At 39.3% G+C, this 15,873-nt stretch overlaps 1 protein-coding gene across 4 annotated transcripts in view; it reads right to left on the bottom strand.

Annotated features, from left to right (window-relative positions):
• LOC150093687 (uncharacterized) overlaps positions 1-15,873 on the bottom strand; it is a 90,458-nt gene that overhangs the window by 54,010 nt on the left and 20,575 nt on the right. For all 4 annotated transcript variants that reach the window (XM_090413093.1, XM_090413091.1, XM_090413092.1 and 1 more), the window contains exon 2: positions 244-5,867. In XM_090413093.1, coding sequence (XP_090269219.1) covers positions 244-5,857 — 5,614 coding nt within the window. In that variant the 5' untranslated portion in view covers positions 5,858-5,867. The remainder of the gene's footprint in view (positions 1-243; positions 5,868-15,873) is intronic.

Raw genomic sequence — 15,873 nt, forward strand, 5'->3', positions numbered from 1 at the left:
AGAAAATCGCCAAAAACAAAAATCAGCATGAGTTAATTCTCCAACGGTGGAGAATTAAGTGCGATTAATGCTATAAATATATTTACAATGAAACATACTGAAACCAGATTGTTCCAAATAAAGGACAATATAGTTTGCCGTTAGATTACTTACTACTTCTACTATTACTTTGTTCTTTTTAGAATAATAGTAATAATAATAAAACAAAATAAAGCATTAAATTTAAAAAATTCACCACCACACCTTTCATAGAAAGACCTCTGGATGTGGTTCGTGAAATCTTTCGTTTCTTTGTTCCTCTTTTTGCTTTAGGGGCCGGAGCGGCTTCAGTTTCAGGTTTGGGAGGAGGTTTAGACACAGGCTCAGCCTGAACCTCTTCGCTCACTGTCTTTTCATCGGGTTGCTCAACAACTTCTGCATCGCCTTCAGGTGCTGTCTCTTTTTCTTTCAAAACTTCCTTTTCCTGTTCAGGGACTGTTTCAAGTTCTTGCATTGCTACAGCGATATCTTCTTCTGTCTTTTTAATAATCGAGTCTTCTTCTTCTTCTTCTTCTTTCTCATCAGCTGGCTTCTTCTCTTCAGTGTCAACTTCGATTTTCTCCTCACTAACTTCCTTTTCTTTATCCTCAGTAATTTCTTTAATTTCATCAATAAATTCCTTCTCTTCAATAACTTCCTTTTCTTTTTCTTCAATAACTTCCTTTTCTTTGTCCTCAGCGATTTCTTCCCCAGCATCTTCTTCCTTTTCTTTCTCAGTTACTTCCTCTTCCTCCTCTTTTTCTTCAACATCTTCCTCCTCCTTGTCTTCAGTGGATTCCTTTTGATCTTTCTCTTCAACGGCTTCATCCTCCTTCTCTTCAACAGATTCCTTCTCTACAGCTTCCTCCTCTTTCTCTTCAACATCTTTCGCCTCTTTCTCTTCAACTGCTTCCTCTTCCTGCTCCTTTTTCTCTTCAGCAACTTCCTCTTCCTGCTTCTCTTCAGCAACTTCCTGTTCCTCTTTCTCTTCAACAACTTCCTGTTCCTCTTTCTCTTCAACAACTTCCTGTTCCTCTTTCTTTTCAACAACTTCCTCCTCCTCCTCTTTCTCTTCAATGCCTTTTTCCTCTTTTTCCTCAACGACTTCCACTTCCTCTACTAATTCCTCCTTTAATATTTCCTCAGTGATACCTTCCATTTGCTTCTCCCCGTCTGCAATTTCTTCTTTCTCTGTCATTTCCTGTTCTTTATCGTCAACAGTTTCTTTCTCCTTTAACTGAACCATTTCAACTTCTTTTATTTCTTTCTTGGTAATCTCTACTTCCTGCACTTCAGAAACTTCCTGTGCTTTCTCTTCCAAGACTATTTCTTCTTCCCCAGTTTCTTCAGTATGTGTCTCCTCTTTCATTTCAGCAACTTCCTTTTCATCCTTTTCTTCTTCTTCTGTTTCTTCCTCTTCTGGTACTTTTTCTTCTTCCTTTTCCACCTGTTCCTCAGTAACTTTGGTTTCTGCTATCTCTTTTTTGTCCTTATCTTTATCTACAACTAATTCGCCTTCTTCTTCTTCGGTTACTTTCTTTTCCATTTTCCCTTCAACTTCCTTCTCCTTCTCCTTTGCATCTTCTTCCTCGTCAACCTCGCAAACTTCTACTTTATCTTTCTCTACCTCTTTATCCACTTCTTTCTTACTTTCCTCAACCTGTTCTGTTTCCCCTTCTATAACTTCCTCTACAGTCTCTATTGCTTCCCCTTCAGCCTTTTCTCTGTCTTCTATTATTGTTTCACTTTCTTCTTCTCCATCTTCTTCTTCTACTTCATCTTTTTCTGCTTTCAGTTCTTTTTCGTCTGTTATCTCAGTTTCATCTACCTTCGCTTTCTCTTTTTCTACTTCCTCTTCTTCTTCCTTCTGTTTTTCTCCTTCGTCTTCTTCTCCTTCTTCTTCTTCTTCTCCTTCTTCTTCTTCTCCTTCTTCTTCTTCTTCTCCCTCCTTCTCTTTTTCTTTGGTATCTTTTGATTTCGTTTCTTCTTCTTCTTTGGCAGTTACTTCCTCTTCTATCGGTTTCTCTTCCTCTTTGAGTTCTTGTTCTCCTCCCTTCGTTTCTTCTTCTCCCTCAATTACTTCGGCTTCCACTTCTTTCGCTTCTTCTTCTTCTTTCCCTTCTTCTTCATCTTTGGCTTCTTCTTTCTCTTCTACTTCAACGTCTTTTGTTTTGGTTTCTTTTTTTGCTGTGACTTCCTCAGCTTTTTGTACTTCTTTCTCTTTTACTTCGGCTTTCTGTGCTTCCATTCCTCCTTCCTCTTTTAGTTCTTCTTCCTCCTCTTTTCCTTCAGCTACTTTTTCTTCTTCTTCTTCCTCTTTTTCTTTTACGTTTACATCTGCTTCCTCTTTTACCTTTTCTTCTTCTTCCTCTTTTTCTTCCACTTTTACTTGTGCTTCCTCTTTTACCTCTTCTTCTTCTTCTTCTTCCTCTTTTTCTTCCACTTTTACTTCTGCTTCCTCTTTTACCTCTTCTTCTTCTTCTTCTTCCTCTTTTTCTTCCACTTTTACTTCTGCTTCCCCTTTTACCTCTTCTTCTTCTTCTTTCGTTTCTTCTTCTTGTTGTTCTTCCTTTTCTTCACCTTCTTCTTCTTTTGTCTCTTGTACTTCGATATCTTCTGGTTTAGCTGTTTCTTCTCTGCCTACTTCCCCTTCGATGATTTCTGCCTCATCATGTTCAACCGCTTTTGTATCTTCTTCTAAGTCTTTTTCTAATTTTTCTTCCTGCTCAGTGACTTCCTTTAACTCCATCCCAACACCTTTTTCCTCAGTAACTTGTTTTTCGTCTTTTGCTTTGCTAACTTTTTCATCAGATTCTACATCTTTTACAATTTCTTCATCTTCTTCTGTCACACCTTGTTCTTCAGTAGCCTCTTCACCAGTCTCCTCAGCTTTCAGTTGTGTCGTTTCCACATCTTTTATGGTTGTGATTCCAATTATATCTTCGGTTACTTCTCTTGCCTCTTCCACACCTTCTTCTTCAGCAATCTCTTTTTTCTTATCTACAGAACTGTCTTCTTCTTCTTCTTCTTGTGCTTTCTCTTTTTCACCTTCATGTTTTTCCTTTTCTTCAGCCATCTCTTCTTGCAGTTCTTTTTCCTTCATATGTGATGGTTCTTCTTTCGTCATGTCAACTTTTTCACTATCACCTTCTTGTTCTTCGTCTTCTTCTTCCTTGACATATTTTTCTTCTTTGCTTTCAGCTTTTTCCTCTTTCATCTCTATATCCTCAACACCGTTGTCTTCCTTTTCTTTTACTTCCTTTATTGAAACAGACTTTTCTGATTCCTCTTTACTTTCTTCTTCTTCTTCTTCTTCTTCACTTCCTTCTCTTTCTTCTTTCTTCTCCTCTACCTTTTCTTCTGCTGTTTCTTTTCTATCTTCTTTACTACTGTCTTCCACCTTTTCTTGCTCATCTTCTTCAACAGCTGCTTCAGAAGCTGTTTCAACATCTTCCTTTTTGCTTTCCTTCTCTGCAATTTCTGTTCCTTTCTTTTCTTCATCTTCTTCCTCCTGCTTATCTTTTTCTCCATTTTTGTGCTCTCCCTCTTCCTCCGAAGATTCACCTGTTGTTATATAAGTTCGAACTTTCGTAAAAGCCTTTTCTATGATTGGCTCGATTGGCTCAGTGACTTTTTCTTCCGATTTATCCTCTGATGGTGTTTCTTCTTTTTCATCTTTTGCCTCCTGAGCACTTTCAATATCTTGTACACGTTCTCTGATCACCTCTTCCTCTACTTCGGATTCTTCAGCTTCTTCTGCACTCTCTACGTTTTCTGTATCTTCTTCCTCTTTCGTTTCATCATCCCCTTCTTTTTCTTCCCCTTTACTGTGGCTCACTCCTTCATTCAGGCTTTCTTGTCCTAGTTCATCTTCTTTGCTTCTTACTTTTAATAAAAATGGAAGTGGACTAGTTCTGTCAGCTTTGTCAGCGTCGTCTTCTTTTTTCTCTTGATCCGTTTGAGATTCTTCACTTTCCCTTTCCTTTGAAGCCTTTTCTCCTTCTTCTCCTTCCTCTGTTTCTTTTCCATTCATATTTCCAGATGTTTGCTTTTCCTTCTCTGGCTGTTGGAGTGAGTCTTTTACAGGAGTTTGTTTTGGATCCCTAATCTCGATATGGATATCGTCTGCTGTTATTCCAATTTTTGGCTCCTTCGTCCCTACCTTTTCTGCTTCGCTTTTACTTTCATCTAGTTCTTTCTCTTCCTGTTCACGCTTTTCTTTTGTGCTTAAATCCGATTCTTTTGGGACTTCTTTGGGTTTTTTTGTATGGACATCATTTAGTTTTTCAGCTCCATCTGCACCATCCGCTGCTTCTGCAGCATCTACAGGACTACTTGCAGACTCTCCACCGTCTCCATTTGCATCCTCTTGGGAAAGGGGAACAGCATCACCATCCTGATCTTCAGCGTCAGCGTCTGGTTGGTCATTCACTTCAGTAGTTTGCGGTTGTTGAGGATCATCTTCTGTAACTTCTACTTCCATCTCTTCCTTATCTGCTTCCATGGTATCTTCACCTTGGGCTACTGCTACTTTCATTCGTTTTGGAGTTTGTTGAATGCCAACATCTTTCGTTTCCCGAGCACACTGTTGGGTGTCATAATTCAATGATAATTTTTCAGTGTTGTTTTTATCGAAAAGAGATTTATGTACATCAAAAAATGTGGAGTCATGTTTTGCATATCTATTATCTTCTAAATAATGATTTGTTCCTAAGGGTAATGAATTTGGCCTTTCTATCCTACCGTGATAAGAGTACCTGGAGTCCGGTATACTGGTTGGAGAAGTATTCCCCAACAGATAAGGATTTATATTTGAATCTACTACTGAGGATGGGTTAATGCCTAAAGATGTATGCTGCTGGTCCATTTCCTTTGCAAATGGACATGAGCTCTGGAAATGATTCGGACTGGCACTTGTCCCACAACGATCCAGGGGCGGTGACATTGTTTTATTAATGTTCATATGATTTACCTCGCGGGTCTTAAGGCGATTGGACAGAATAGGATCCAAATCTGATATCGGTTCAGCAACTGGAGCTTCTAATATCACAGAATTGCACGTGCTAGGCCAAGAATGATGGCAGGTTAATTGATAATGGTCTTTGGATGTTTCTGGCAACCTAAATAGTGAGTTCCGGTAGAAATGTGAATCCATTAGATGCTCCCTTTGCTTCCTAGATGATGATGTATGTACTTTGCTGTATGAACTTGTTTGTTCATTCTTCATGGAGTCTGCTGATGGCGATATCACACAGTTTTTATCATTATCACTACTCGTAGAGGCACAAGGATGATTGTGAGCTTTCTCAGGACATGAGCATTTATTGTATTCATAAGATGTACAGAGTGAATTGCTGCTGTTGCTGGTACTACTTGAAGGCGTTTCTAAACAGAAATATTTTCGTTTTCTGTCTTTCTCTCGCCCTTCAACACAAAAAACGTTCGACAGACACCTCTCCTGTCTTGGAGAGCTGCCGTAAGGAATGTATTCTTCAGGAAGACTCCTTTTATGAGAGGAGCGGTTCCATTTTCCATCGATGGAAGATTCGGAGAAGATTGTGTCAACCAGTAATTGCTGTCTCTTTTCGCAGTTCGTTTCGGCCGAACTTTTGAATTGAATTTCGCTTCGTTTGCAGTCATTATTCCTGACTCGAGCATCGGTACAACACAAACAGTTTGCAGTTTGACCATCATTGTAACCATATTTTGATTTCGTCACTTCGCAGAATACAGGCACACTGTCCGGCTGGTGACCCACAGTCGATTCTGGACTGATGATAATTCCACGCTCTGAAGAATCGCCTTTTGGCTGGAGGGCCGACGGATTCTCAGCATCCATGAGGGATTGTCTACAGTTTCATGAATAGAACATAATTTGCTTTACAAGCATATAATATTTTTTAAAAAATGCCCCTAATTATAAGAACATACCTACGTCCTATATGAAGGACTGAGTTTATAGAAGAATCAAGCCACTTTTACAATACACCGACAACTGAATACAATGCAAAGCTTTTTTTAACCGAACATTGGAGGTGTACTAAACACCGTATTTTTATTAACTACTGTGTTATACTGTACAGTTTCATATCAAAATTGCTTTATATTTATACACTGTATTTAGCCGTCGTGTTTTGAAAAATGTGACTTGCTAGAGATCTTATCTGGATATATATTTTATATAGTTTCTTCAAATGGAAAAACAGGCTATTTTTCTAAATCAAAAGCAGCTTCTCAAATTAGTCGAATGAAAGTTAACGAGAAAAAAAATATTTGCAATGGCAATTTTGATGCCTCGGCTGTGAGAATAAAAATGGAAAATATTCAATATGTAATATATTAATACTTAATAAATTCGAAGTTTTATATAGAACTTTTAGTTAATTATAATATGTGATAAAAATTATTTTTGATTTTTTAAAAATTTTAATTAAAATGAAATGATTTTATCTTTATATTATACCCCATACTTTAATTACAATCAACTTATCTTATATAACAGCAGTAGGTTGAATTTAATTGTTAGATTCAATCGACCGTGAGATGCGGTGATTGATTCATTCAATCCAATACTCTTGGAGGGTAATGGATGGCAATGCTGTAGCCAATGAAGTTCTAACTGAGGCTCGGCTATTGCTGTTACCCTCCTACCATGATCAGAGCTTTAATTGCTCATAAGACCCTATCCCTACACTGTCCTCTACAGATAACGGGGAAGATGAAAAGCATTCTTGCTTCGCTCCTTTAAGCCAGTCCTTATAAGGATTTAATTGTTGGAAGAAAAACTAAAGTCCTTTTTAGGACTTCCAAGGTAACAAATGGCAATGTTCTAGCCAATGAAGTTTTAACTGAGGCTCGGCTATTGCCGTTACCCAGCCATGACTAGAGCTTTTTAGCTCAATAACATTCCATCCACACAATCATCTTCATTCAGATGACGGAACAAAGCGTCAAGGACTCAGTCATCGCCCAGTTCTTTTAAGAACTATTTTCCATTTAATTCTGCTATAAAGGTAGCTACCTCCACAAATCTGGCCACAAGCCAGATCGTTTGCCTGAAGACATCATGAACTTGATCAGAGACAAAAACAGAGCTAGGAAAAGATTCCGTAACACGCATGCACTACAAGATAAAACAACCAGCTCTAAACAGAATAAATGGGGCAGTAAGAGATGCACTTAAAACTCATGGAAACTAAGTTTGGGATGAAAAGTTATCCTCTATCTCACCTACTGATCACTCTATCTGGGGGTTACTGAGAAACAACAGAAATAAAAACAGTTCCCTCCCCCCATAATCTCAAACCAGGGCTTAGTTCACACAGATGTAGATAAGGCAGAAGCCATACTAAAGAATCTAGAGGAGCAGTGCAAATTCTCTTATAACAACTTAGATTTCAATCACTTGTGCAAAATCACAGACAGGTCAGACACGCTTTAAATCTCACAGATACCGGCGCTGACCATATTGCACCCACATCACCTGTTGAACTATATGATATTCTTAAAAAACTTAAGAACAATAAAGCTCCTGGACCAGACGGCATCTCAAACAGGGTGATCAAGCTGCTGCCTCGGGAAGCTGCAGTGCACCTGAACAGTATAATAAATGCAACCTTAAGATTTCACTATTTTCCTTCCACCTGGAAACTGGCTGATGTAATTCCTATACATAAGCTAGGCAAAGACCCACACTTACCGCAGAATTATCGTCCAATCAGTCTTATCTCTAATCTGGTTAAGATTGCGGAGAAGGTCATCCTCTCACGACTCCAAACCTCAGTAAATGACTTAAACATTTTCCCTAAAGAACAGTTTGGTTTCCGGCAACACCATAGTACTACCCAGCAAATCCACAGAATTATGGAATACATCACCACCAGCTATAACTGGCGCCAGTACAGAGGAGCTGTTTTCCTAGACCTATCCAAAGCATTTGATAAAATCTGGCATTTTGGACTCCTACACAAACTTATCTCAGCCTCTAGCTCACTAAAAATGGTTCATCTAATCCATTCATATCTTCAGAATAGATCAATGGAAGTAAAAAGCAACGGTTCTACATCGTCCCAGCGCCATATCTTTGCTGGAGTGCCGCAGGGATTCCAGGGATTCCGATGTCTTCCATTTTGGCCTTGTATGCGGACGATACAGCAATACTAACCAGATCTCTCCTACCTCATTTCGTTACCAGAAAGCTTTAAGAAAACCTTCTAAAGCTGGAGGGTTGGTTCTCCAAATGGAGATTCGAAGTCAACCCACAGAAAGGTCAGCCGTTCTTTTCTCAAAAAGGCCAATGTCTCCTGCAGGAGATGTGTTATTATTCAATACTAATATTCCGTGGCAGACAGAATCAAATTACCTGGGTGTAATTCTCGACAAAAAGCTATCTTTCAAACAACACATCAAGTGTACGTGCGCAAAGGCATCTAAAGCCATAGCTCAGATCTATCCGCTAATTAATAGAAATAGCAAGCTCTGCAACAGAATCAAATTGCAACTATACCAGATGATGATTCGTCCTATAATCACCTATGCCTCTGCAGCCTGGAGCCACACCTCTAATACTAACATTATCAAAATACAACGAGTACAGAACAAGTGCTTGAGAATGATTCTGAACGCCCCATGGTATGTTAGAAACAATCAACTTCATAGATACACAAATATTCCCTATATTTTCTCTTTTCTACAATCCTTAGCATCCAAGTTTTTCCTAAAGACGTCCACACACCCCAACGATTTGGTTCGGCAAGCTGCAGCATACGAGGCAGCGGACATATTCAAATATAGAAGACCAAAAGCTATATTAGCCTCCTATAATAATGCATAATCTCCATGCCCATTCAGGGCGAGCAAACGGCTCGTAAATTTTACCCCTCACTGTAACCACAACAGATAGCGGGGAATATGAAACGCATCTTGCTTCACTCCTAAAGACATAAATGTCAATTGTCAATTGTCAATTTTCCATTTAAATGAATATCAATTTTGTAAGTGATACTTGTTGAAGATGAGTTCTCAAGATCTCGTCATTTTACATCAGTGTTCTCACCCAAAAAATTCTTCCGAGTTTTGGAGAAGTGCCGGCCAGGCTACAACTGCACGGTAAGCGATTTTTTTTCCTTTTCTTTCAGCTTCAGACACTTCACATTGATAGACATGGAAAAATAGTTCAACGAGACGATATTTGAGGAAGTATATCGTGAAATCATCAGACTAGGCGAGCTGCTTAATAACAATTGGCCGGGAAAGGCGAAACTTTATGATACGTTTCACCCCGCAAGTGTAACAGACATTGACGCCGAGAAAATGGAGGATCAGTTAGAATTGATGATCTCCACTCCCTCAGATTTTGAAGAGGTCCGCGCACGCAAGAAGCGCAGGACAATAGTAGAACCACTCAAAGACAACGAAATGGACAAAGATGGTCACGTTTCGGACTCCACTGCTTCTCCCAAAGAAAAGGTGCCTCCGATCATACACAGATGGGCAGCTCTAAGATCTACAATGTCCAGTTCACACATTGGCTATATAAAGGCCAAAAATGTGGATGAAGGTATAAAGATACAACCTGCAAAGGTGACAGATTACAGAAGGTTGACTAAAGAAATGGACGACAGAGGTATTCAGTATCATACCTTCTCGCTCAGTTCGGAAAAAAAATTTTAAAGTGGTCCTCCGTGGCGTCTGTGAAGACATTGATACAGAAGAAATAGCTACTGATCTTAACTTCCAGGATCTGCCTCCTGTTAAGGTCAGCAGAATGTACAGACCCGACAAGACTCCCATGCCGTTAATCCTTGTAGAGATCCATAACATTTACAAAAATATCTACAACTTAAAAATAGTCTGCGGGGTTCATCGTCACACCAGAACCATTCCGGAAAAGGTCATCTTCTGGGCAATGCCACAGGTGCTAAAAGTTTGGCCATACCCAGAAACTATGTAAAGCTGAGTTTAAATGTCTGTAATGTCGGGATAGCTACACAACCAATATCTGCACAAAGCCGAAAATCACCTCGGATAAATGTGTTAACTGCGGTGGCCCGCATCCTGCCAACCATAAGGTGTGTATTCAGCACCCAAAGAACAAACAGATGGAGACAGCTAAACAGTCCTCCTCTAGTACAAGAACACCAAAGGGCCCCTGCACCACAGCCGGAGGCTCGGAGGCCTTCAAAGATAGAGGGTGCCAAAGGCAAACAAGAAGTTATGCTGATGTGGCCCCTACAAACAAATCAACACCAGAACAGAATCAGCCAACAGCACCTACAAATCTGACAGCTGTTATTACGGCCTCTCTAGCAAACATGCTACAAGACTTGAGCCTGTCAAACCCTTCAGCAACCTCCGCTAAAAGATTCCTACGAGAAACACAGACTATCCTCACAGCACTTATAGATGAATAGAAACAAACTTATTCCAGCCTCTCTTCAGATCATTGCATGGAATGCAAATGGCCTCAAAACCAAAATTCTGGAGCTCCACGATTTCACCTATAGATATCAACTAGATATTGTACTAATTAGCGAGACACATTTAAGACTCTCAGACAACCCTAAAATAAGGGGTTTTTCTCCTATATATGTAGAGACGACAGGTTAAACTACAGAGGCGGCGGCACTGCCATCTTCATTAAAAATTATATCACACATCATTCTGTAACCAACCCTCCAACCACTAACCTTGAGATCACAGGCGTGGAACAGCTCGGCTGGCAGACTGAAAATCTACTCAGCTTGCAACCCACCCTTAAAAGCTCTTCTGCACTCTGATCTAAATGCCATCTTAGGCGTCAGAGAGTCCATCATTATTGCCTGGGATTTAAACTCCAAGCACCCTGCCAGGAATTGTAGAACCACCACCAAGAATGACTGCATCCTTTCCAACTACATAGATCAAACTATGCTGTTGTGGCAGGACCCACCGAACCAAGTCATCTTAGTACGTCTGGCACTGCTGACATCCTGGATATAGTTATCCTGCAAGATATTAAACTTCAGTACAGCCTAAAATCATTGAACGAGTTGTCATCTGATCACAATCCAATTCTACTACAGCTGGGAAAACAAGAATACCTGTCTCCTCTCTCACTCATGTATATCGCGGGAAAGATTGCCAAAATTACTCAGGGATTCAATTGAACCTGTTGCTCACATATACAAAAGAAGATGTAGAATCAGCAGTTACAAGCCTCACCCAACAAATTAACTCCGCTATAACACGGTAGCCACCTTCTACAAATCTGCCCCCAAGCTTGGTCGTTTGTCCGAAGATATTATGAACTTGATCAGAGAAAAACAAACAGAGTTAGGAAAAGATTTCGCAACACTCACGCGCCAGAAGACAAAACAGTTCTTAATAGACTAAATGGGGCAGTGAGAGATGCACTCAAAGCTCACAAAGACCAAGTAAGGGAAGAAACGTTAGCCTCTATCTCACCTACTAATCACTCTATCTGGGAACTACTGAGATATATCAGAAACACAGGCACATCCCCTCCCCTATATTTTCTGACCAGGACCTTGTTCACACAGACGTAGACAAGGCCGAAGCCATAGCAAAAAATTTAGAAGAGCAGTGCAAACCTTCATATGAAAACTTAGACTTCAATCACTTGTATAAAATCCACAAAGAGGTCAGACACTCATTAAAACTTCCTGATACCAGTGCTGACCATATTGCACCCACATCACCTGCTGAAATATATGATATTATTAAAAATTTAAAGAACAAAAAAGCTCCTGGTGCAGACGGCATCACAAATAGGGGTGATCAAGCTGCTGCCCCGAAAAGCTGTAGTGCACCACCATAATATTAAATGCAATCTTAAGATTTCACTATTTTCCTTCCACCTGAAAACAGGCTGGTGTAATCCCTATACATAAGCCAGAAAAGGATCCACATCTGCCTCAAAATTATCGTCCAATCAGTCTCATCTCCAACCTGGGTAAGGTTGCGGAGAAGGTCATCCTCTTACGACTTCAAGCTTCAGTAAATGAACTAAACACCCTTCCTAAAGAGCAGTTCGGTTTTCGGCAACACCATAGTACTACCCAGCAAATCCACAGAATTGTGGAATACATCACCACCAGCTACAACTGGCGTCAATACAAGGAAGTTGTTTTTCTTGATCAATCCAAAGCATTTGACAAAATATGGCACTTCGGATTGCTACATAAACTAATCCCAACTGGTATCTCACTGAAAATGGTGTTTCGATTTAGTTAGATCATATCTACAGAACCATGCAAGTCAAGATCAATGGAACTACCTCATCTCAGCGCCATATCTTGGCCGGAGTACCGCAGGGATCCCTACTGGCTCCCTTGCAGTTCTCTATATACATGTTAGATATCCCGCACAACCCAATGTCATCCATCATGGCCCTATATGCGGTTGATACAGCATTCTTAGCCAGATCTCTCCGACCACACTTCATTACTAGAAAGCTTCAAGAAAACCTTCAAAAGTTAGGGAGATGTTTCTCCAAATGGAGACTGCAAGTAAATCCCCAAAAAAAGCTCAGCCATTCTCTTCATGAAAAGGTCGATATCTCCTGCAGGAGACGTCTTACTATTCAATACTAAAATTCCTCGGCAGACAGAAACAAAATACTTTGGTGTCGTCCTCGACAAAAAATTAACTTTTAACCAACACATCAAGGCTACGTGTGCAAAGGCATCTAAAGCCATCGCCCAGTTCTACCCCTAATTAACAGGAATAGCAAGCTGAACATCAGAATCAAATTGCTTTTATACCAGCTGATGACTCGTCCCATACGCTTCTCCAGCCTGGAGCCATACCTCCACTACAAATAATATCAAACTGCAGCATGTGCGAAACAAGTGCTTGCGAATGATTCTGAACACCCCCATGGTTTGTCAGAAACAATCAACTACATTGAGATACAAATATTCCTTATATCTTCTCTTTCCTACAATCTTTAGCAACAAAGTTCTTCCTAAAGACGTCCATACATCCCAATGATCTAGTTCAGCAAGTTGTAGCATACGAGGCAACGGATATATTCAAATATAAAAGACCGAAAGCCATTTTAACTTCTTGTAGCGATGTAATCTCCATCCAGGGCGAGCAAACTGCTCATAAAATTCTACCCTCACTGTAGCCGTACCAGATAGCGAGGGAATATGGAAAGCATCTTACTTCACCCCTAAAGACATTAATGTCAATTGTCAATTAATAATAGGTTGTTCTCCGTGTTGTGGCAGGGATAAGAATAGCTCCACTGCAGCTCATGCACGTCGTACGACGTGACTAAAATGGGACGCAGAGTTTTGCGCTCTTAGGTTTCTTCGAAATTTTGCTCCCGGTGAGGAGGGCTTAGATTTCGGGGGGGGTTCCCTGAAAGAGCATTTTTAGTCTCTAGGGAGGATGCTCTCCGGCGTGGCCCGTGTGGGCCTTGTCGGTGGATGCTTTTCCCTGGAATATGATCGGTTCTGCTTAGTGTGTGGGGGGGGGGGTCACTGAGTGGAACCAACGCTGAGTTGGACGGTCTTTCGGCAACTCGGAGGGAGTGGTCCGGGAGATCGCCTAATTTTTAGAGATGGCTTTACTTAGTTAGAAGCCCATGCATGTCGTACGAGGTGACTAAAATGGGTATCCATGGAGGGTAATGGATGGCAATGCTATAGCTAATAAATTTCTGAGGCTCGGCTATTTCGGTTACCCTCCTGCCATGATCAGAGCTCATAGCTAAATAACACCCTATCCTTACATTCTCCTCTACAGATAACGGTGAATATGAAAACCATTCTTACTTCGCCCATCTAGCCCCCCCCCCCAAAAAAAATTAATAGTTTGCAGTTTTAGTAATGATTAAACTATTTCTAAGTTTTCTGAAACCTTTGGGTTGATAAAAATATCAAAAACTAGTATTTGAAAGTGTCATATACTCTTCTATCAAGAATTTGGTAGGCAACATGTCCAACGTTAATCATCACCGGTAATTCGATGAAGATGTCAATTCAATTTATGGCGAGAAGAGTATAGTAGATAACTTTTTATTCACGAGAATTCCATACACGAGAATTTCTCCATCTTTTAGTAAATTAGCACCATGCATGGGAACAGAAAGCTGAGAAGACAGAATAAATTCGTGAACATTGGATCTGAGGACGCTAAGATTGTAATTTTTAGAAAATTGTCGGACAGATGAGCAACAGAGAAGAAACCTTTTGGATTCCGAAAAGACAAACTCAATAGTTTGTCGGTGTGAGACCGCAGTGTATACTTTTTGCTTTTCATGATAAGAAACCAGAGTTTCTTGTAAAGAATAGAAAACTTCTTGCCATCGATTAACTCGAGAACCAAATAAAAAGCTTAAATTAGTCACTCTACACAGGAATAGAACCGACTCTATTAAAGTTTCACTTCCACAAGGACACGGTTAATTTAACAGGCGTGCTTTTGTATGATTAAATATATGATAAAGATAAAATGACGAGAAGTATTGAGGAGGTTTTAAAATGTAACTGTTTAGGCCTATTGGGTGATTTCTGAAAACATGACACTATTGCCATAAGTAATAAACTTAAAATGGGAGTATTTTTCCCATTTTATGAAGGGGTTTGGGAGGGGGGGGTTAAATAACTTATTCTGAAATCTCAGGATGACGACATTTTATGTTAATTCAAAAAGATGTTTTGTGCGATATAACATTTGTCAAATATTAAACTTGTGAAAAAATATTCGACGATTTAAACATTTCGGCTAACTATTAATAACGTAGATAATAAATATTTAGTAATTCGGTGAAAGATTACTAGATTTTCTCCAAAAGAAGAAACCATTTAAAATAGAATACTCAGATAAAAAGTGTCACATTGCAGTCACTTGAAATCTTTACAAATAATTTTGACTAATTAAGACGAATTCATTCTCGGAACACTGCGAATCTTTCATAGGATTTTATAAATTGTGGAATACATAAGAATTCCATCCATGAAAGAAAATAATAGAAAATATATAAATAAGTGGAACAGATTCGAGTACTATTGAATAATTTTATGGATGTAATTAAATGCATAAAGTGAAGTGAGGTTCCAGTTTCTTCTATTATATCCTTGCACGTGGCAACCACTAAAATTTTCAATAACGTTTATTGATTAAGTGCACTTTATCTTTACATCCTCGTAAGTAGTACTTATATAAGTCCTTACAACTCGCAACTTGACAAATATTTTCGACTTTCAAAACTTCATTTTTATCAGGAGAAGGTGGTTTGTCTTATGCCTATTATATTTCTGTAATTTGTTAAAGATACCAAGCAATTTTATAAGCTAAGTTTTAATCCTTTTTTCCCAAGTAAGCAAACGGACAAGTGAGTCAAGTTTGCGCCTGAACGTAGTTCAAGTCTGAGGCAACTCGTGGTAAAGGTGGAGTAATCCCGATCACTTTCCTTAGTATTTCCCCCTAATGGAAAGCACATCCCCTTACGGAGATGTATGATGTTATGCATTAAAGGCAAGGGTCACAATCCAGACAGTTTCGACCTTTATTTAGGTCTCGTCAATGGGAGCCAGACCCAAAAAATGTCAACCTTGGCATTTTTTGGCTCTTTTTTGGGTTTCAATGTTGAAGTAATGCAGAGCTTATAAATTTTACCTAAATAAGTTGCCACAAGATGCTTTGATCTTATTAAATAAAAATCTCAGGATGAGAGTAATTGTTAAGATGCGTAGCAAATGAATTAAATGGCTAGGAAATATCATTAGAAAATGAAAAAAAAAATGTAAATAAACTTAATTTTATAAAATGTTCATGTACCTAATTAGTATATTAACCAGAAATGAATAATAGAGTGATGTTTATGATATATAGCTTGCGATT

The sequence above is a fragment of the Typopeltis vanoorti genome, chromosome 23, assembly GCF_054136105.1.
Source record: "Typopeltis vanoorti isolate ZY-2024b chromosome 23, IOZ_Tvanoo_1.0, whole genome shotgun sequence".
Taxonomy (NCBI): domain Eukaryota; kingdom Metazoa; phylum Arthropoda; class Arachnida; order Uropygi; family Thelyphonidae; genus Typopeltis; species Typopeltis vanoorti.